This window comes from Pteropus medius, unplaced genomic scaffold (assembly GCF_902729225.1).
Source record: "Pteropus medius unplaced genomic scaffold, Ma_sr-lr_union100, whole genome shotgun sequence".
Lineage (NCBI taxonomy): Eukaryota > Metazoa > Chordata > Mammalia > Chiroptera > Pteropodidae > Pteropus > Pteropus medius.
The window spans coordinates 4,911,677-4,934,350 of NW_024345601.1; the positions used below are offsets into that span (position 1 = coordinate 4,911,677).

General features: G+C 40.6%; 1 protein-coding gene across 1 annotated transcript in view; it reads right to left on the reverse strand.

Moving 5' to 3' along the window:
* Positions 1-22,674, reverse strand: part of PCSK2 (proprotein convertase subtilisin/kexin type 2) — a 246,318-nt gene that overhangs the window by 15,416 nt on the left and 208,228 nt on the right. The window contains exons 9-10 of the mRNA XM_039874445.1: positions 5,979-6,194; positions 3,802-3,902 (exon numbers count right to left, since the gene is read on the reverse strand). Coding sequence (XP_039730379.1) covers positions 3,802-3,902; positions 5,979-6,194 — 317 coding nt within the window. The remainder of the gene's footprint in view (positions 1-3,801; positions 3,903-5,978; positions 6,195-22,674) is intronic.

Here is a 22,674-nt window from a genome sequence, read left to right on the forward strand (position 1 = left end):
GTAAATGTAGGTTACCATGTGAAAAGTAACAAGCATGGTAATGGACACTCAATAAAGAGGTTATTATTATTAACAATAAAATCTATTGCATATATCGAGCATTGATGTTAGAAGAGAATAGACAGCTTCCCAGGTAAAGTATTGGTCACAATATTTTAAAGTAAGTAAATATTTTTCAGCTTTAAGTCACATTCAACCCTAAAATCTACACATATCTAATTAAAAAATATAGTTTCTTAAAGCCATGATATTTTTATCCAAAAAGTCATAGGAGACTTATTGATGATCTAACTTTCTATTTTTCAGATAATAGAGACAATAGAGATCCGAAGATGAGTAATTGCCCACTTAGTTGCTAGAAGACACTAGCATTTCTTTCTTTTCAAGCTATCCTTCTTCCTTCCATAATAAGAAAACCTCAATTTCATTCAGAACAGCAATGTTATCAGCAACAAAACTACATTTTCTAGCCTTCCTTGCAGTCTGGAGGGGTCTCGTGACAGTTCTGTCCAATGAGAAATAAGTAGAAGTCACTGGGTGGGGCTTTTTGGAAAAACCTTTGAACAGGGCTGACTCAGCTGGTCAGTTTCTTTTTTTTCCCCTTTGCGCTTCCTCTTTTCTTGCCTGAAATATGAACACAATGGCTGGAGCTCCAGCAGCATATAGAGAACATGAGGTGGAAGAGCAGAAATCCAGAGAGAGCTGGATTCCCTGACTCATGGGCAGTACCCCCATGTTTGCCCTGGGCGCTTTACCTCTGTATTATCTTTCACATGACAGAAAAATACTGCCCCTCTTCTTGGTTTAGCTATTGTTATTTGGATTTTCTGTCTTCAATCTTGACCTAATCCCAGCACCTGATCGGAGGCTGAGTCTAGATATTCATATTCTGCACAACAACAACATGATTCAGAGGTTCATAGAGCCATTGACTTACTTGGTGCCACACACCCCAGTCCACAAACTAGCAGAGGGCTGGCTGCTTATGTAGTACCTGGAATGGGGTCGGAAAGATAAATTCCTGGGCCATCTGTCCCTAGGGATTTGTATTCAGTGATTTTTGGCTGAAACTTGTGAATTTATCATTTTCAAAACTCCCCCCAGTGCTCAACTTCACCAATTATCAGGGAAATGCGGATTAAAACTGCAATGCAATTCCACTGCACACCTGTACCTCTCATACACTACTGGAAGGAGTGTCAATGGGATCATCCACTTTGGAAAACTACTTGGCGGTGACTTCTGGAGCTGCATGTATGTACATCCCTAACTCAGCATTTTGACTCCATAGTAAACAGAAATGTGTCCATAGCTTCACCAAAAGACATGTACAAGAATGTTCATAGCAATATTACTCATAATAGCCCTAAAGTGGAAATAACCCAAATATCCAGTTATACAATGGAGTAATAGTCCACAAGTATGAATGACCTATAACCACACACAATAGCCTGGAGGAATCTCTCAGACTCTCAGAACAAAAGACCACAGACTGGTCCTCAGGTAATGGTCTGCTTCTTGATTTGGGTGATGGTTATGTGGATCTAGTAGCCTTGTAAGAAGTCATTGAGCTGTGCCTAATATTTGTGCCCTTTCCTTAGTGTTCACTGTACTTTGACGAGAGGTTTACATTAAAAAAAATCATCCCCTGGGAAGTCAGTTATGAAAACATTGTTCTAGTCCAATATATAGGCCACTTTACTATAAATGGTTCTTTTGAGGCAAAATTTGCCTCTTTACGAACTTTACCCCTCAAACCTAGCTCAGTCCTCTAGAACCACACAGAAAACTCTGAGTCATATAGAGAATATAAAATATTTGAAGATGGCAGTCACCTCCCACTAAAGAAATCCTTTGATATTTCAACAAAATTGGTCACCCTGGGAAATGTAAGCAATATTCCCTGTGACTCAAGAAGCCATTTTCAAGCATTTGGAGGGAAACATTTTATGAGATTAAACAACAAAGTGGTGACCAGGCAGGAAAGAGGAAGGGTTTCCTTTTCTCCCCTGGAGTCATGGGGCAATTGTTCTCCCTCTTTTTTGGTCCTGATGGGCATACATTTAGACAAGGTAATTTGTTTACTGCATCCAAATTTCTTTGTAAAAGTTTTTTTTATTGGTCCTCCGGGTGGGAAAGAGCTCTCCACTGCTGTCACACTTGTCATTGAGGACTCTCAGTTGCCTTGTCCCAAGATAAAGAGAGAAGAGCTGTGGGAACTGTTCATGGAGAGGTTTTCCCTCCTCCTCCTTCTGGGGTCTCTCTTTGTGCTATTTCATGCTAACCAGTGGTTTTAACTGCTGGCTATTGGATCTCCTTTGCTCATAGGTGCAGGAAGCCAGAGGTGCCTCAGAGTTTGTTTCCCTAGGTGGCTCTTAGCCAATGACTGGCCATCACAAGAACATGGGAGCCCAGCTCCTGTGTTTAGAGGTAGAACAATCTCTGAGACATAATTTATACTCCAGAGCTCTTCATGGGAGCAGGCTGAACAGTTTCATCTGCAGGAAACGCACATAAGCTGTGAATAAGTTTAGGTCTCTGTGTTTAATAGGACACTATGTGAAAATAGGAATGCTTTGACCAGTGCCCATCTCTTGGTGCCCTAAATTTTCCATCTGACTTTTGTTAGGAGAATCAAAGTGGATTTTTCTGATCCAAAAAGAGGAGTACCTTCCAATTTGGGGTCTTATCTGTAAAAGGAAGATAATTATGCCTTTTCTGCTTGAAGGCAGAGGGTTGGATTAGATAATTGTTCAACGTCCCTTCCCATTCTAGAAATCAACTTTTGCTTCCTTTGCAAATCAGAAAATGTAGTGCGTATGTGGAGAGAGATGAGCAGGGCTGCCTGGAGAGTAATGCTAGAAGCTCTGGTTGCCTAGCAACGGTTGAGGGATGTGGGATGAGGACTCACTCTGCTTCCCCAGGAGCCTGAACTCAACTTTTCACAAGTTCCTGGTGCTGCATTCTCAGACAACTCCCTACATAGCAGACATTTGCACTCACACCAAGTGCATGGTGCCTGAAGCCCACATGTTCATTGCTTAAACACAAGGCCAGCCTCTGGCTTGCACTAAGAGAATATAGAGTAGCAGGTGGGCAAGTACCTTGGCTGATGCTCATATCCAAGGTGTGCCCAGCAGTAGTGATATGTGGCCTCTCTGTGGGAGGGTGACAACAGAGAGATAGTTCTTTTTTTACCTATAGCTTGGAAAGTTTCCCAATAAATCCCATTTCTTGGTCTCTACTGCATGACTTTGCCCACCTTGTCTCAGTGTTAAAAAGTGAATCCACTTTATAAGTTAACAAATTTTGAATGGGAGCATCTTGTTTGCCACACATTCTGACATACCTTGCTAGATACTAAGGCTGGTAATGGTTTTCCTTCATTTAGCTGATTGTATTATTGGAGTAAAATAGCCAAGGGATACACAAAGTATAAAGAGAAGTTTTTTTAAAGAAAAAATATCTCCATGCTCCTATTTTGTATCTGAGTAAGTAATTAATATATGCAGTTGGGAGTTGGGGTCTTGCACTGTCCTAGGGATGTAGTTTTGAGGGAGGGAGGGAGGAGGGAGGGGAGAAGAGAGAGAGAGAGAGAGAGAGAGAGGGCAGAGAGACAGAGAGAAAGAGAGAGAGACTTATGGCCTATGGTTCATTTAGAAAATCCCACCAGAGTTCATTGACCCTGACTGTTCATGGGCTCTCACACCCTCTTTTGCCATGGACATCTGGTGTTGGGTGGAGAGATACATGTTAAAACACCCTGCAGAGCTGCCCCTTGGCCTCGAGCTGGAAACATACTTAGCCTCTAAAGCCAGTGCAAACACTCCAGCTGCCTCAGGAGCAGCTGCGGATGTCCCAGAATGCCTCAGAGTGCAGTTTCCATACAAATCTGTGGTTGCCTGAAAGGGAAGATATTGAGTAATGAGTGAATAAATCACACTATTTTGAACCCCAAAACAATATGGAGCAGAAGACTATTCATTTCTTTTATTTAAGCTCAATTTTGTTCTGAAGAATACTAAGATGAAGGTAAGAATAAACTTAGCACTCATATATCTATCTATTTTGTCATACATTTTTATCTGAGCTTCCTAGTAGCCCATGCAAAAAGGGGCACACAATGAGTTGTAGTTACAGCATCTACAAGATAAAAAAATAAAAGTAATTGTTCAGAGAAGAATATCTGTAGCTATTTCACAGACTAGAGAAATTTATTTCCTGGATCCTAAAAGGAAACATGATAGGTAGAAAATGACTAGTCAATACCAACACCATAGTCAATGCAATGGTGAGTTTTGTTGCTTGGGATCAGCTCTCAGAAAACCCAAGGGCCATTGTATCAGCATTTTCCCTTCAGGAAGGAAATAATGGCATTCCCAAAGAGGAAGAATAACATGCTCAGCTAAAACTTGCTAGAAGGAGAGGCCATTACAAGAAAATGTTTCTCTACATCTAAAATTCATGGAGAGATTCTGAGACATGTCGAGCCAAGATAACCTATATGTGAGTGATTACCTCCACAATTCTTCTTAAGTGGGGAGATCTTCTTAATGACCAACCAAGTTTTAAAGAACTTTCACAAAGAGGAAAACATCATTTTCAATGTTTGTAAGAGTCAGGTTTTCATTAAAATCATGTATGAACTATAAGAATTATCCTTGCTACTCTGTAGGATCCTCAACTGGGCCTATTATTTTGAGGAACAAAGTACCAGGGATGTTTAAAGGCATCTATTGGAGAAAATTACAATATTCAGAGGGAACTCAAGGCACTTTTCCAGCCCAAGTAGAAAGATAGTCCTAGATAAAGTTGAAGACAAAATATCACCATTGGGAGGCCTTTGGGAAAGGAGTTTCCAGGGGGAGTAGTGAAGCATTACAAACAGAACAGGTTTGGGGCCTCCCTTGCTTGTCTCTTTCTGCTGCTCTTCTCTCTTTCTGTGTAGGATAAGAGGAGCTGAAGTCTCTTTCTGCTTGGGAGGAGCTAGCACACTCTCTATTCTCTTCAAGACTAAGGAGGAACCCAGGAGGGCTCATGGGGGGAGCCAGGCCAAAGTCTGTATCTCCTGTAGGTAAAGCGATCTCATGTGAGAGCCTGGTCAGCTTGCCAAGGTGGACCCACGTGAGAATTTGGAATAGAAGCACTGGTTGGCAGTGATTGTATTCTGAGTTCTTGCTATCCACCCATAAGAAGCCCCAGCTGAGGTGGGTAGCTGGTCAGGGTGTAACTAATTCAGCAGGACTATTGAAACATCTACCAAGTTCCTGGCTTGGACGTATGAGGAAAGGCTGATATGTGAGGGAAATACCCAGAGAGAGGAAGAGATAAAAAAAGGTTCATTACAATGTACAGATATATATTTCTAAGGGACTCAAAAAATTCACCATTATACCTAGTTGCCCAAGAAGGAAGAGCCGCTCGGAAAAGTACAATAAATACTGTGATTTTTAATATTTTTGTTTTCTCAATCATTGATCCATTTTACACTGATGAAAATCACTACTCTTTTTTTCTGAGAAAATACATGTGTGTGCCCTAAAAAATACCCATGGATGCTATTTTTTAATTACTTTACTACATGGATGGCTTCTTGGCTCAGATGGGGTTGTGATGTGATGCCCAAATTCTTAATATTAGTTCTCTTTATAAGTGACCTGCCTGGGCAACTTTTTGATAAACCAGAGTTCATAATTATTTGTAAACCAAAACAATAAACGAGAAAGACAATCTATGAAAAATAAGTTGGAAGGGGGTCATCACGTTTTTTGCTTTCGATTCATATGTGGTATGTACATCTCTATCTCAATAACAAGGCATTATCAAGCCTGGAATAAGATGGATCTCCCCTCAGAACATGCGCTAACTTTTTGGGGAAAGGGGGCACTCCCTTTTCTCCCATAATATCACAGTATCCGCACATGATATCGGTATCTGTGCATTCCACAGCTTCACAGAGGGCCAGTAGCTGTGCTTACCACTCCGGCCTCGGGGTTCCTCTTCCTTCCATTGCTGAAGGTGGAGGCCAGGGTGGAGGAGCAGCTCTCATCGTACAAGGCTGTCCTGCCGTCATTGATAGCCGAATTGATGGAGATGGTCCACATGCTGGAGGCGTAGCCATCGCAGTTGCAGTCGTCGTAGCTGCCACCATCCCCAGAGGCCCACACATAGATGCTGCCTTTGCCCCCTCGGCCCTGTGAGAGGACAAGAGAGATGCCACCAATGCCTACACTTGTAGGTTCCAGGGGCTGCAAGGAGGGTGCCCTGATCCAGGGTGGGGGTCCCACTCAGGGAGGGTCAGGACTTGGGCTTCCTCAGCAGCTGAATGAAGTGACTTGATTCAGTTCTGTCTGCCTGTGAAAACTACTATCTTGGTGGGGCGCCATGAGCATTTTTTTCTTTTTTCAGGAAAGACTCAATATAAAAAGCCATCTAAATTTACAGTTTAAGTTGGGGATAACGAGGTGAGAAAAGCTGGAAGAATCTCCATAAAATTTTCAAATGAACTACTTTTAAAAAGCTACAAAGGTAGTATTTTCTCATGGTAAGAAGTCAAAGTATATGGGAAAGCAAATGAAAAAAAAAATCTCCCCATGTGTAATCATTATCCAATTCTTATGTATCCTTTCAGACATTTTCTCTCAAAAATGTAAGTATACATATACATTTATACTTAGCTATAAAAGATAGAAAAGATATTTTTATATCTTTTATTTTATATTCAGTTATATATTTTTTATATATAAGTTTATATTATATGTAAATATTGCAAGTATAACATACACATTTTACTCCAAAATATATAAATATTACAGATTACATATATACGTATGCATATATACACAAATATACACATGTATAATATGCACATGTACATATATGTATGTGTACACATGCATGTATGGACATGTATATGCATGCAAACACACAAACATACACATATATATGTACATGTATATATGTGCCTATATATATACATATATTTTACATATAGATCATACTATAATTCTTTTAAACACAATATATGACATTTTACTTGTCATATATTTAAGGGAATACCAAATATAGGAGGAAAGTCTAATACGATCAAGTAAAACATAGAGCAAAAATAACTTTAAACACATAATGTTATGCACAATGTTATTACCAAATACTAATTAGTTATAAATGGCAAGCTTTGTTATAAATACCTACAGTTAGTATTGCTTTTCTGTTCAATGTTCTTAGTTTCAACAAAACTTTTTTTTTCTTTTCCCTTTCTCTGTCTTCCACCTTCATCACCCAGGAGTGGCCATTCCTTTGGCTTCCTATGTTCTGACCCCGGGGCCAGTAGGGCTAGGGCTACTCTGTGGGCTGGGTGGGAGGAGAGGAGAGCAGCGATGCAGTGTGGGAGGCGAGCAGCCAGTGTACACTATCCCTCTACAGCCTGGCCTAGACGGCTCGGTAACCCTCTAGGATCGAGAAGGCAAATAGAAACTATGGCAGAATAACTCTGTCCCTGCATGGCCACCAGGGGTCCATGGTCTTGCCTCAGTGGTTTAAGAGAGATGCCAGAAGGAAGGGAGGTGACTGGCTTTCCTCCAAGGTCTCTCTGCCTCCCGATCATGAGAAGTGACATTTCGATTGCTTCTAACAGGACTTGGAGTTAATTAGCTTGTGATTGATTGTTTTAATACATCAGCAAAGATTTATTTAGCCACTAGCTGAGAACTGTCCTTAGTGTCTTGGTATCAATACTAGAAAACTCCACCAAAACAAGCAACTGTTCTCAGAAACCTAGACAGAGAGGGAAACAGATCATCCTTATAGCTGGGGGTCACATTCTCAAATAGACTCAGATGTGGGCTCATTGTCAAGAAATGGCACCCTCTGAAAGTGAAACAAATGCGAATCAGGGTGAATGGGTGAGGCCCACCATCTGTGGAACTTTCCTCTGAACCAGTTCACAGGTGGGCTGCTTAGTGAGAGGAAGCAATGCTGAAAGACAATCAATGCTAAAAGTGTTCTAACCTTGGTGTAGGGAGTGCGGTAGATTGTGATTAATTTTTCAGGGTTCCCTGTATTCATGCTCCTTTACAATATGACTTTGCAGTTTTGCCAACCAAAGGGAGGGGTCTATTTCCCACTTCTTGAATCCAGGCTGGCCTCCTGTATTGCTTTGGACAATAGAATGGGATAAAAAGCGATTCTGTGTCAATTCTGAGCATAGGCCTTAAGAAGCCCTATACAGTTGTTCTCTCATTCGGAATTCTGTTGCACTATGGGAAACCAACCCAAAGTTGCCTGCTGGTTGATGACAGACAAATTAGCCCAGTGAAATTTACTGCCCCAGCTTACAGCCAACAACTGCTAGACATGCAAGGGAGTACATTCTAGACCGGACTGTAGCTTGCTCTCTAGCTGACCACAGATGAATGAATGAGGCCAGCTAAGATTAGTTAAGGCTGGTTCAGATTGGCAGAACAACCCAGCTGACCTCTAACCCATGAACACACTCAAGTGGTCGTTATTGTAAGCTACTGAGTTTTGGGGCAATTTGTTATGCTGCCTAGCTCACTGATACACAGGGAGCAACTGTCAGCCTGTTTCTGAAGTGTAAGTAACAAACATTAGTTTTGTATTAGAGTGTAAGACTTACCCACAAGAATACTTTGATTCCTAGGGGTATTAAGCTTCATTTTCTTAAGCAAGATAGAACACATGAGGCAATAATAATTATATCCTAGAAGAACTGCCTCATACTTCTTACTCCTCAAACCTTTGGAATGTTAAAACAGAGAAAAATGACCTTTGGACTGGGCCTAAAGAAACATCTGTGTCAATCAACTGTTTGCAAAGATAACAAGAAAGCAGATATTATGACTACCTGACTGAAAATGAAAACCATTCTTTAGAATTAGCATCACTATGTTAGCTTATTTGCACCTATAGAAATTCCTTCCTTCTATACCCCTTGCCTTTGCTCTCTAATCAGAACACTTTGGGTTTCTGCCTGAATCAGTGCTTCTTGAATAGCTATTCTTTTCAATCTTAAATAAATAAATGCTGTTGTTTCTCACTTTAGCCTTTTATTTTTAGGTTTACACTGTTAAAACAATGTCTCAAGATTCAGTTCTGCCCCTCAGCTTCATCTGAACAGGAACTGGAAGTGACCAAGACACAACAAATGTGACCTACATTTAAATAATAATCAGCTGGAGGATACAACTAAGAAACTAGGATGATAATCATAGCAAGCACTTCTACAGCACCTACTGTATGTCAGGGACTGCTCCAAGTACTTTACATAGTGCTTTACACAGTAGTCCTATGTGGCAGTACTATTCGCACTAGCCACAAGAAGGATAAAATACTTAAGAAGAAAGCCGACAAACTCAAAAAAAAGGCAAGTACTAAATAAGACTGTGAAACTCTATGGAGAGACACAGATGACTTCACCCACTCAAAAGACACATCAACACATCATGTTGTTGGATAGAAAGACAGCATCACAGAGATATCAATTTCCCCCAAGTTAACTTACAAATTTAACATGATCCTAATAAACATCCTGGGTCAATTGAGATTCAGTCAGGCAAATATTGCCATATTGGGCAGTTCAATAGAGGAAATTTGATCCATAGAATAAGTGATAAGAGCCAAAAACCCAAATGAGGCGTGGAGGGCACCCAGAGATTAAACTGGGGGAGACAGCCCAGGAGCCTGCACTGTGAGCAGGAGCTGGGCCAGTGAGGATGGTCTGTCTACTGGGGGTCTCCTATCCTTATTCTGTAGCACATGCTCAGAGAATAGAATGGCAGTTAGACCTGCCTGCATTGTTGACATTGGAATTACCTACTCCCTTTCTATTCCCCTACTACTATTTTTAATCAAAGTATAATCGACACACAATATTATTTAATTTTTTTGAAAAAAGCAGTGTATTTAGATGAAATTAAGTACATGGTACAATTCCACTTTGAATTCTGTTTTTGAACCAGTCTTTTGGAGTTTAGCAGGATTAGTGCTTCTCTAAAATTTTCACCAAATGAGAATTATTCACTCAGGCACTACATGATATTTAAGTATTATGGTTTCCAACCAAGGGTAATTTTTGCACCCCAGGGGCCATTTGACACTGTTGAAGACAATTTTGGTGGTCACAATTTTGTGTGTGCACATAGGCACTACTACCATTTAGTGGTAGAGGCCAGGGATGCTACTAAGGTTTTACAACGCATAAGACAGTTCCCTATGTCCCCCATAACAAAGAATAATCTGGCCCAAAGTGTCAATTGTGCTGAGGCTGAGAAACTCTGCTCTAATCTATTGGCAAAGGGCAATGAGTTAAAATTTGCTGATTTTTAGGTTATAGCCTAACATAGCCTCTCATTTCTTAAAAGTTCTTGCAGATTTTATATTGTGTTCATAACATAAAAATAATGTCACAAATTGATTGCCATCAGCCTAGGTAAAGTTCCAACTAGAGCCAGGTGCTATGGTTCTGCATGTCCGTAGCACATAACCTATATCTCAGGTGAAAATCTCACTTTGAGAAGATTGGGGCTAAAGTGAGTCAGTCTCTTTACTCTAACCAATGTGTAATGACTTGGGCTAATGACCAGACCAGGTCCTGGCTCAGTGGTGTTATCTGTAGATACCCAGTGAGGCCAGCCTTCTGGTAGTGCTTGCCCTTTCTTAAACACTAAACTATACTAAGTTTTATTTTCCAGTCACCTTGATATCTTAATACAACATTGATAGACTTTAAAAAAGTTGTTATATTTTTTATTATGAAAATCATTCATTGCAGAATAATTGCTATATAGATGATAATAGAGTATAAAGAAAAAAAGAAAAATTATTTATAGTCTTCCATGATTAGAATATCACTGATGATATTTTGTGAATTTCTGCCAGTTTTATATATAAATATCAGGAGAGTTTGGAGAAACATGGTGGAGTGAGAGAAATTCCCAGATCTCTCCCTTGAAACAACAATAAGCTGAACATCTAAAACTCAACAAAAAACATCCAAACTGCACACCAGCATGTCTGAGCATGAGATCTGTGCATAAGAGCTACCGCAGGTCAGAAACCCAGATGTCGGGCGGTGGACTGGGAGAAATAAAGAAGCTGCCTCTCGCAGCAGCCGGAGCTCCCCGTAGGAGGAGGGGGAAGGGAGAAGGTGTGGCTAGTTCCCTGAACAGCCCTGCCTGGGAGTGCTGTGAGCTCATGTGGCCGGTGGCAGGGCAGAAAGCAGAGAAGTAAGACGGCAGAGGAATAACAGTTAATTTTTACCACCCACAGTTGCAAAACCGAGGCTGAGCTGCAGCTCTCAACCCCCAACCTAGAGTACCCCTCCCCGCATATCCTCCAAGACCGAACACTGAGGAGCCCAGGGGAATCAGAGCAAACACTACCGAAACTGTCACTAACACTGACAGAGACTGAGATCGAGAATAGTGAGCACGATTAAACATATATAAGAAAAAAAAGGCATTATTAAGCCTTTATATAAAGCAGGGATCCAAGAGGCTTAGATGCCACCTACTGGAAACCAAAAGAAAAACACCTTCTTTGCAACAGGTTAAAGAGAGACCTTTATATAATAAATCTTCTTTCTGGAAAAAAAGCAGAATACACTTCCATTAATTCTCATGCAGAGAAATAGTTCATTAAACAACACGAACAATCAAGGTGACAAGGCATCTTAGAAAGAAAGAGAAAAATCTCCAGAAAATAAGCTTACAGACATAGAAATATGCAACTTAAATGACAGAATTCAGGATGGTACTTCTGAAAAAAACTCGGTGAGTTCCAAAAAGAGTCATATCAACAATTTCAGGAATTAAAAAAACAACTAGATGAGCAGAACAAGGAGATTGAAACCCTCAAGAAGAACAGAATAGATATTCTGGAGCTGAAGAACACGCTGCAAGAGTTGAAAAATGAAATAGCAAGCTTGGGAAATAGAACCGACCAAATGGAGGAAAGGATCAGTGATATCGAAGACAGAAATCTAGAAATATCAGAAGGAAGAAGAGAGAAACCAAAGAATGAAAAATAATGAAAGAGAAATACAAGAACTAGCTGATACCATCAGGAGAGGAAACATAAAAATAATGCGCATTATCGAAGGCAAGGAAAAGAAGCAAGGACTAGAAAGCATTTTCAGGCAAATAGTTGAAGAGAATTTTTCAAATCTAAGGAATGAGCTGGAGCTTGGAATTCAAGAAGTCAACAGAACACCCAAATATCTCAACCCAAGAAGGCCTTCACCAAGACACATTATATAAAAATGATCAAAAATCAACAACAAAGACAGAATTCTCAGGTCAACCAGAGAGAAGAAGACAGTAACTTATAAAGGAAAACCCTTTAGATTATCATCGGACTTCTCAGCACAAACCTTACAAGCCAGAAAGGAGTAGAATCAAATATTCAAACTGTTAAGTGAAAAGAACTACCAGCATAGAATAATGTATCCAGCTAAGCTCTGCTTTAGATATGAAGGAGAAATAAAGACCTTTCTAGACAAACAAAAATTGAGAGAATTTTCCACTACAAGACCTGCACTACAGGAAATACTGAAAGGGGTCAGTATTTACATCTAAAACAAAATAGAAAAAAATGCACAATTAGCTATAAGGTGACTATCAGGCAAATAGAAGCAGAGAAGTGCAACCCTTACTAAGGACAAGGCATTATAAGCTTAAACAATAATAGAATTGCTATTGCAAGATTGTAATGAATGTTCAGCATACATGGGGACAAATTGAGACAACAATGACTAAAAAGGGGAGGATTCAATGATCCAAATTCACAAGGGGAATGGAGATAAGGCACTCAGAAGAAAAGGGACGACTGTATATATATATATATATAAAATTATCCTTTACATATTTGTAATGGTAACCACATGCTAAAGATTCAGAACTAAAGTATATAATATAAAACAAGAAAGACCAGAGAGAAAACCCACAAAAGCCAACCAAAATAAAGAAAACAGAAACACAAAGACAAGGAAGCAATGGAAACATCGGGCTACCAGAAAGCAAAAGATAAAATGGCTATAAGACCACCTCAGATTTCAATAATCACCCTAAATGTAAAAGGACTGAACTCACCAATAAAAAGGCACAGAGTTGCAGAATGGATCAAAAAACAAAGCCCAACCACATGCTGCCTCCAGGTGACACATCTCAGCTCCAAAGACAAATATAGACTCAAAGTGAAGGGTGGAAAATGATATTTCAAGCAAATGGCATTCAGAGAAAAGCAGGAGTAGTGGCACTAATATCAGATGAAATAGACTTCACAATTAAAAAGGTAAAGAAAGATACTGAGGGACACTTCATAATGATAAAAGGAATCATGCACCAAGAAGACATAACACTTATTAATATCCATTCTGTCAATCAGGGAGCCCCAAAATATGTAAAACAATTACTAACAGAACTAAAGAGAGAAACAGACCAAAACACTATCATAGTGGGGGACCTAAATACCCTACTGTCAGATATGGACAGATCATCCAAACAGAATGCACATAGCGGGGGACCTAAATACCCCACTGTCAGATATGGACAGATCATCCAAATCGATAAAGAAATAACATACTTAAATGACACATTAGACCAACTGGACATAATTGACATATACAGAGCCTTCCATCCCAAAACAGTTGCTTATACAATCTTCTCTAGTGCATATGAAACATTCTCAAGAATCGATCACATACTGGGACACAGAGATAGTCTCAGCAAATATACGAGGGTTGAAATCATACTAACCATATTCTCTGATCATAATGCTTTGAAACTAGAGATCAAGTGCAAAAAGAAATCAGGAAGAACCACAAATACATGGAGATTAAACAACATGCTACTGAAGAATAGCTGGGTCAGAGAAGAAATAAAAAGAGAGATCAAGAGATACATAGAAATGAATGATAATGATAGTACAACACATCAAAACTTTTGGGACTCAGCAAAAGCAGTCATAAGAGGAAAGTTCATATCATTACAGGCCTATCTCCAAAAACCAAGAACGAGCCCAAATAAACAACCTAATGCTTCATCTTAAAAAACTAGAAAAGGAAGAACAAATGAAGCCTAAAGTCAGCAGGAGGAAAGAAATCATCAAAATTAGAGCAGAAATAAATGAAATTAAAAACAAAAAACAATAGAAAAAATAAATGCAACAAAGAGCTGGTTCTTTGAGAAGGTTAATAAAATTGACAAACCCTGGCTAGACTCACTAAAGAAAAAAAGAGAAAGGACACAAATGAACAAAATCAGGGATGAAAGAGGGGAAATTATGACTAACATCGCAGAAATACAAAAGGTCATAAATAAATGCAAAATATAAGAACAGATTTAAGAATGAAACTGGAAGTACAGCACAGGGAATGTAGTCAATAATATTGTAATAACTATGTATAATGCCAGGTGGGTACTAGGCTAATTGGGAAGATCACAGTAAATTACATAAATGTCTAACCATCTAGTCTGTACACCTGAAACTATATAAAATAATATTAAATGTCAACTCTAACTAAAAATAAAAAGTATAAAAAGGAATAAAACTAGGATTATAAAATATATTCACCTTGTGGCCTCGCTTAAAATTTTATTTCTCACTATATCATTAAAATTTCCTCATATAATTAAATATTATTCTACACCATAATTTTTTGTTTCTTAATTATAGTCATTCTGTAATTTATTTACTCCTTTTCTTAGACATATGTAGAAGGCTATTTCTAGTTTCTAATGTGCTGCAGTGAACATCATTTTATATATGTCTGTATTTTTGTTTATTTCCTCAAGCAGAGTTTCTAAAAGAAGGAATCTTGGGTGATGAGGAGAGACCACTGCTGACCATGATGGATGTGTAGCCAAATGAAAAATCTTTGTGGTTTGAAGCCCTTCAGCTTTTGGGGCTGCTTGTTACCACAACATCAAGTAGCCTGTTCTGACTCATACGGTTCAATCAGTTCACTTCCATTTAGGTTATATCAGATAGAGCAGGGGCCCCCAACTCCTGGGCTGTGGGCCAGTACTGGTCCCTGGCCTGTTAGAAACCAGGCCACACGGCAGGAGGTGAGCACTGGGCGAGTGGGCGAAGCTTCATCTGTGTTTGCAGCTGCTGCTCAGCGCTAGCATCACCGCCTCAGCTCCACCTTATATCATCAGGCATCAGATTCTCATAAGAGCACCAGCACCTGGTGCCAAGAAGGTTGGGGACCACTGAGATAGAGCATTTTAAAAAAATCTCAGTATATTGCAGTCTCTGGAATTTTTATTGCAAACCACAAGTAGGCATTTGTATAAAATTAGAACATTGCTTTTTTCACTTTTCCTTAGATGTATATTCTTACTCTTGACAACTTAACCACCTACTGAATTGCTTTTAATTTTTTTAGTGTGAATAAAAACCTTTTAATTTGAAAGTTGTTAAGCACCGCACAAGTGGAGTGACTAGTATAATGACTCCCCATGTATCCATTACTCAGCTTTAACAATGACCAGACTTACAGAAGTTTTTAATGGTTCTATATAATAATAATTATTATTCTTTTTTTTTTTGCTAAATATTTTCCCTTCGTGTTTATGCTTAGGAAGGTTCTCTGCCACAATATCAGTAACTGAGCTATATTTTCATGCTACTGTTTTATGTTTTCATTCTTTATCTACTTTTCTGTACATGGAGTGTTGGAGGTGGTAGCAAAGTCATACAGGGCTTCAAGCAGGGGCAGTGGGTGAATGGATCCTTCTGAAAGGATCTGGGCTTGCTTTCAGAGAACTGCCACAACTATAGGGCTAAAGGGGTTGACCCCACTTTATGTTTCTTCAAAAACAGATGTTGAGATAAAGAATTGGGAGCAGGTCATTAATTCAGGGGGAGATGATCTCAGGAAGCACTAGCGAAGAGTGGGGGAGCATGAGACAAGGAAGGGAGAAAAGACAACCATGTGCAAACTGATGAGCAGTTCCCCTCTGTGGGCACCTGGGTTCAGTCTCTTTGGAGACTCCCTGTGAACCTGCCACTAGGACAGTGAAGCTGGCAGTTGCTCCTGGGGTAACTCCCCCTGGAGCGCACCCTGGGGAGCATACTCCCATGGTGCCCAGAAGGTCCTCAAGCACAGGAGCAGAGAGGCTGGCTGGCCCTGCAGAGCTGAGTGCTGCAGCCACCCACGGGCACCACAGAGTCTGCCCTGGCACCCCCCTGAGTTCTGTGGAGTTCAGAGGAGTGGGCTGAGGGTGTCAGGATCTCCTGGAAAGCCAAAGGAAGGATGGGGCAGTCACCTGAAACCCACTGACCCATCAACTTAACAGAAATGAAGGGAGGGATTGTAACTGCAACAACCATTTCAGAGGCTGAATTGTAGACTCCTTGCTGCCCCTGCTCAGTTGTAAACCTTCATTTTGTTTCAGAGTGTAAATCAGGGCTCATGGAGTATTCCTGAGAGCTCCTCGGCAGGAGGCATTCATTGCCTGCTAGAGGCCCCAGTACTTGCTGACACCGTGTCAGACCTCTGCTCTGATTAAATTCCAGCAAGCAGCACCAGGACCTCGCCTGGCCCATTCCAGATTAATCACTGTCTCCCTAGGCAGCCCGCCCCCGCTTTTCTGGATGGTGGTTTTTGAGCCACTCTCTTGCAAGCGACCCCTCTCTAGTACATTCCAGCCTGATGACCTGGGATCTGTGCTTGTGCCCTTTGCAACCCCCCAGGGAATAAACAATCAATGTTCTGTCTCATCCATGCCTCACAGGATTTTCTATAGCCTGTCTTTAAATATTTCTAAGATGTTCCCTCTGGTAGCAACCCTGAGTATGATTAATAAGAGGTTGGGGTGTAGTCATCAGTGCCAGCCAAGGGCATGCCAGGGTTGCCTGGGGCAGCTGCATTTCCTCAAGATTTGAAAAGAAGTTTACGAATCGATTGTCACTTTCAAGGCCCTCTAGTTTTATCTGAATTCTCCTCTGGTTGTTAGAGCAATATAAAACACTGTGTCCCACAAGGGCTGGACTTTGTTGCTCCATTAGTCTCTATGCAAGGGCTACATCTTTTTCTGACCAGCAAACACAATGCCTTACTTTTATTACTCAGGAAGCAATGACTTTAGGTCTCAGATTAGGTTTTACTCAAACTGCACTCCGGAGATTGCAGCAGAGATGGCAATGGGTATCAGCCCATATCTCTTATACCTTATATATTCTGTGCATAGGAATTTCCAAATGCCAACATAGGCATCTCTTTGTCTAAGGGCTTTCTCGCAAGAGGCTAAAGGCTGCTCCACACACCTGTCCCAGGCCGAAAGTGCTGGGGCGTTTACTTAGATGATGACATTTACCGGAGCCCCCTGCCATCGGGTAGGATAACTTCAGTGTGTGTTCTACGTGGTCTGCCAGTTTTCCAGTGGGACTAAGCTCCAGTTGCTCACAGTGGTAGCTGGCTCAATAACACACCCTTTATTGGTCTCTTTCTTCCCTGTCAAACCTCCCCATTTACTACTGGTGATCTGACCTCTCAAATCAACTACTTGAACTCAGTTCTTGTCCCAGCTTCTGCTTCTAAGGGATCCTAAACTAAGACAGGAGTTAATTATTAGAAATCTCATAATATAGGGGTCTGTCGCCTACTTCCTATATATAATGTGAAGACTGCTTTAACTATAAATTCAACATGTAGACTATGAAGTTAAAGTGAAAAAGATTGGAATAAACCAAGGAGGAAAGATTTTCTTTTCCCTTCCTCTCAACCTGCTCTTTGCTGACTCCTCAAATATTTACTGACCAAACTTAGCAGATGTAAACTCAAATCCCTAAGGAGCCAGGTAGGTGATGTTTTGTGTGAAGCAGATGTGAAACAATTGGGAGTGGTGGGGCCTTTGGCAAACAATACACCCTGGATAAAATTCTGTTATCCTCCTTTTCCTTTTCTTTTTTATCATTACTGTGTTGGTCAATCAGAACCTATCCACAAGATGCTAAAATTCAAAGACAAGCATAAGAACTGTTTTTGTGTAATAGGTAATTATCTCATTCCTTTGTTTAGGTGGGGACCATCTTTTAGAAATGGATTTTTCTTTTGGGTAGACAAGATAGTTGAAATAATTGAGGGGAAATGTACAATAGGAATATATAATATACCATCACTCACAAAATTCTACAACACTGTCCAAAAATGTCACTGTGAAACCCAAAAAGAATCATCCTCACAGTCTGGGGGAAAGTCAAATGAGAAATCATGTATTTTTTATAATACTTACTTCACTTTCTAAAATATTTACATGCTGTCATCTGATAAGTCATAACAAATTTTCTCAAGTTTCACGTGCTTGGCATGCTTTGCAGAACAGTCACACTTGAAAAGGCTTTCTTAGTTGTAGCAGGGGAGGCTACAGATGGAGGAGAGTGAAATACCCAGACTTGAACTGTGCTGGAGCAGTTCAGAAGTCTGTGGAAAATGACAGGAGCCATCCAGGGTGTGCTGCATCGAGCTCCATCTGCATTGTAAATTCACACCAAGGGCATATGGCACCTATTCGCCTGACTCTCTTTTGGCCTCAGGTGCCAAAAAATGCTTCTCATTGAAAATCCATGTCTGCTGGGAAAAGGGGACATCTGCCAAGTGTTCACTTGAGTACCTGCTTAGAGGTGCATCCATTTCTCTCCAGCCACACAGTAGCTGTGCTTATTTCCTTATTTCCTTTTAAGGAAATAAGCTGTTTGTTTGTAAAAGTTTCATCCTAAAGACTCTTAAGGACAAGTAATAACAAATGTTGGAGAAGATGTGGAGAAAAAGGAACCCTCATACACTGCTGGTGGGACTGCAAATTGGTACAGCTGCTATGGAAAACAGTATGGAGGTTCCTCAAAAAACTAAGAATTGATCTACCATATGATCCAGCAATCTCTCTACTGGGTATTTACCCCAAAGGCTTGAAAACTCATATCCCAAAAGATATTTGCACACCAGTGTTCATAGCAGCATTATTCACAGTGGCCAGGACATGGAAGCAACCAAAGTGTCCTATGATAGATGATTGGTTAAATAAGCTATGATATACAATGGAATATTACTCAGCCATAAGAAGAGATGAAATACTATCATTTGCCACAACATGGATGGAACTCGAGAAAATCATGCTAAGCGAAATAAGCCAGACAGAAAAAGTTGAAAATCACATGATTTCACTTATATGTGGGATATAAACCTAAAAGCAACAAATGAGCAGGACAAACAGAGACTCATGGACATGAACTGTAGACTAGTGGTTACCACAGGGTAGCAGGGTGGGGTAGAAGGGAGGAGGTAGATGGGGTAAAGGGGGTCAAATATAGGGGGATAGGGGGAGGGTGAAGTGGGTAATGGGGATCAGATATATGGTAGCTGAAGGAAACTGGACTTTGGGTGGTAAACACACAAACAGTATACAGCCGTGAAATTATAATGTACACCTGAAAACTATATAATTGTAACCAATGTTACTCCAATAAACTTAATAAAAAAAAGACCCCTAAGGGTCTGGGCATTGAAATGGGGCTGTATCACCACCTCCCCCTCACCCCAATCTGTAGACCCCCTCTGTAAACGGCATTGTGCTTTTTAAATGTCAGGGGTCTTCTTGCTGTCTCAGATGGGCTGAATGCCAATAGCTGGTTAGCGTAACCTTGTAATAAAACATTACTGTATTATTTCCTCAATGGGCGTATCCTGGCATAGCAATCAATGTTTAGTCACTGTCATGGATACTATTCACTTTCAAGTACTCAATTTCCCATTTCCTACAGTGTTTCTGGGATCCTTTTGTTGAATGCATGAATGCTAAATGGCCTGAGGTGTGAGGTCTTTACTTAAAATACTTAGAAAAGTTGCCCTCTACAGTCTTGGGTAACTTGCGACTATGGTTAGAAAACTTGTAATTTTGGGGAAACACAAAACCTTAGGGTTTCAGGTGATTTTCTTCTTCCCAAAGGCAAAGCTGGCCTTTTGTTGCTGGTAGAATAAGTGTGTAGCTAACTGCTGTAATTGAAGGGAAGCCAGCCAAGTCCTCTAATCAGCAGTGTGCTGGCAAATGTGTAACAACCCATTTCAAGTTACCTATGTGATGTCATCAGGAGCCAACTCCAGCTTGGCACTGCCCCAAATGCAGAAACATATTCTCTCCTACTATTACATCATGAAAATTTTTGCCTGCTTTTCTTCTGAGGGACTATGTTAGAGAATGGAGGATGGATCTTCTCAAGGTTCCAGAGGAGAAGAAAAAAGTTGTAATTGGATCAGCTATCAGCCATCTTGTCTATAAAAGAGAGAGCCTGGTGACATCAAAGGTAACCTACAAAAGTGACCATGTTCTTTCCATATTGCTTGAGTCTGGCCAAATCTCTTTTTTGACTGCTCCTTCTGACACTGGAAGGTGTATTCATTTTCTAGGGGTGCCATAACAAAGTACCACAACAGAAATGTATTGTCTAGCAGTTCTGGAGGCTGGAAGTCTAGGATCAAGGTGTTGGCAGGCTTGGTTCCTTCTGACGGCTGTGAGGGAAAGATCTGTTCCATGCCTTTTTCCTAGCTTCTTATGGTTTGATGCCAATCTTTGGCATTCTTTGGCTTGTGGAAGCATCATCCCAATTTCTGCCTTCATCTTCTCACAGCATTCTTTTTGTGTATGTCTGGGTTCAAATTACACCTTTTTATACAAACACTTGTACTGGATTAGGGGCTCACTCTGCTCCATTGTGGTGACCTCAACTTAACTAATTGCATCTATAATGACCCAATACCAAATAAGACCACATTCTGAGGTTCTGGGGGTTAGGACTTCAACATACGAATTTTGGGGTATACAATTAAACCCATAACAGAGGGGAGCATATGGTCTTATATTTCTGTTTAGAACTTTGAAAGAATTCAACATCCCAGAAGAAACTTCATCAGAGGGCTGAAAAGCCAGCATGAGTATAGATGACTGTCACTTGATTTTATTGGGATAGAAAAGGAAGGGGCTCTGTTAGCAATCTTCTGACTATCCTCTGACCTTTCTAAATCTAAGCCTTTCCAACAGAACCACATTTCTTTTTCTTTTCTTTCTTTCTTTTTTTCTTTTTTTGGAACCTATTAGTGGAAGGGCAGTCTCTCCTAATTTGGGGCCGAAATTCTCACTGAAGATTGGAGTGGGAGCAGATGGCAGTTGGGGTAGAGGCTGACAGGTTGTGACAACGAGGATGCTGATAGGGCTCTGTCCAAGCAGAAGTACCACATGAACATAATCCTCAAGGAAGAGGAAAAATGAACTGAAGAGGTGAACACACAAAGCCAGTGAGAAACAGGCAAGCCCTGTGACTGCAGGGCCCTACTAGGGAGCTCCACACACTCTTGTGGCCAGCATCCTGCAACCCCCTTGGGTCCAGAACATCTCTCTGGTCCCAGTCTGTGTGAAGTCCCGCCTGGATCCATTTCATTGCTCTCATTACTCATGTATCCTACAGCAAGAAACCCCTTTAAGTTGAGCTACCTGGGCCTCTGTTCCTGCAACTCAGAGACAAATTAGCGCATATGGCTCAGTCATCAATTCATCCAATGCACCACCCAGATGAGGACATGCAAAGCTGCTACTTCCAGAAAATGAGTCACCTCCACTGCTCTTTTCTACACATTGTGGGCTTTTTAAAACAACACATTTTATGGTCTTAGTATCTTAGGTTTACATGATGGATATCTTAGAGACCACTTAGAGTGGCACCTCTCAAACTTTAATGGGATATTGTTAAGATGCAGATTCTGATATATCAGATGGATGAGTGGGGTGAGGCTGAGATTTTGCATTTCTCACAAACTCCCGTGTAGACCAGCAGCCACATGTAGAGAAGCACTGTTATAGACTATTTCATAGAAAAAGAAACTGAGGAATGGAGAAGTGACTAATCTAAAGTCTCACAGCCAGAGAGGGACAGTATTGAGATTTGAACTCAGGTCTCCCAACTCTCAAGCTCAGTTCTCCACTTATCTGAAGATGTAGTTATGGACAGGCCAGCAGAAAAGCTGTTCATTCTGAGTGATGATTCCATTCATTTAGTGCCCCATGTGCTTCCTCCCATGTGGAGCCTGTGAAAGGTGTGTTTGGAAGAGAAATCGTGGCTGGAAAGATATAAGGGGCTTGATGGGCCCGGCTGTGTTCCAATAAAAGTTTATTTGCAAAGACAGTTAGCTGGTGGGCTAGACTTGGCCTGTGGGCCAAGGTTGGCTGAACCTTGCTCTGAGGGGTTGCACGTTGTTTGACTTACTGTTTACTATTTGTTAGGGCCTAGATGCTGTCAATTTTTGTTCAGCGAGACACTTTAGTCCATTAAGACTAGGAATGTGTGTAAGCGAGCAACAATCAAAGGATCCAAGTTAGATTTTTCATGCCTAAATTTGATCTAATTAAACTGAGCTCATTTCATAAATTCCTTTACAAATTTTACATTGCTTAGTATTCAGAGGCTTAGATTCAATGTGATTACAAATAAAGATGCAGGAACAAATGCGAAGAAATGATTGTGGAGGCCATGGATGGTAAAGAGAAGAGAAGAAAGGGGTAGCAGTAAACCTAGCCGAAAAATACCTATGCTGTTCAGCACAAACTTAGTTCTGAGCTTCGTGGCAGCCAACGAAAAGAGCAAACTCTAACAGGTTAACAT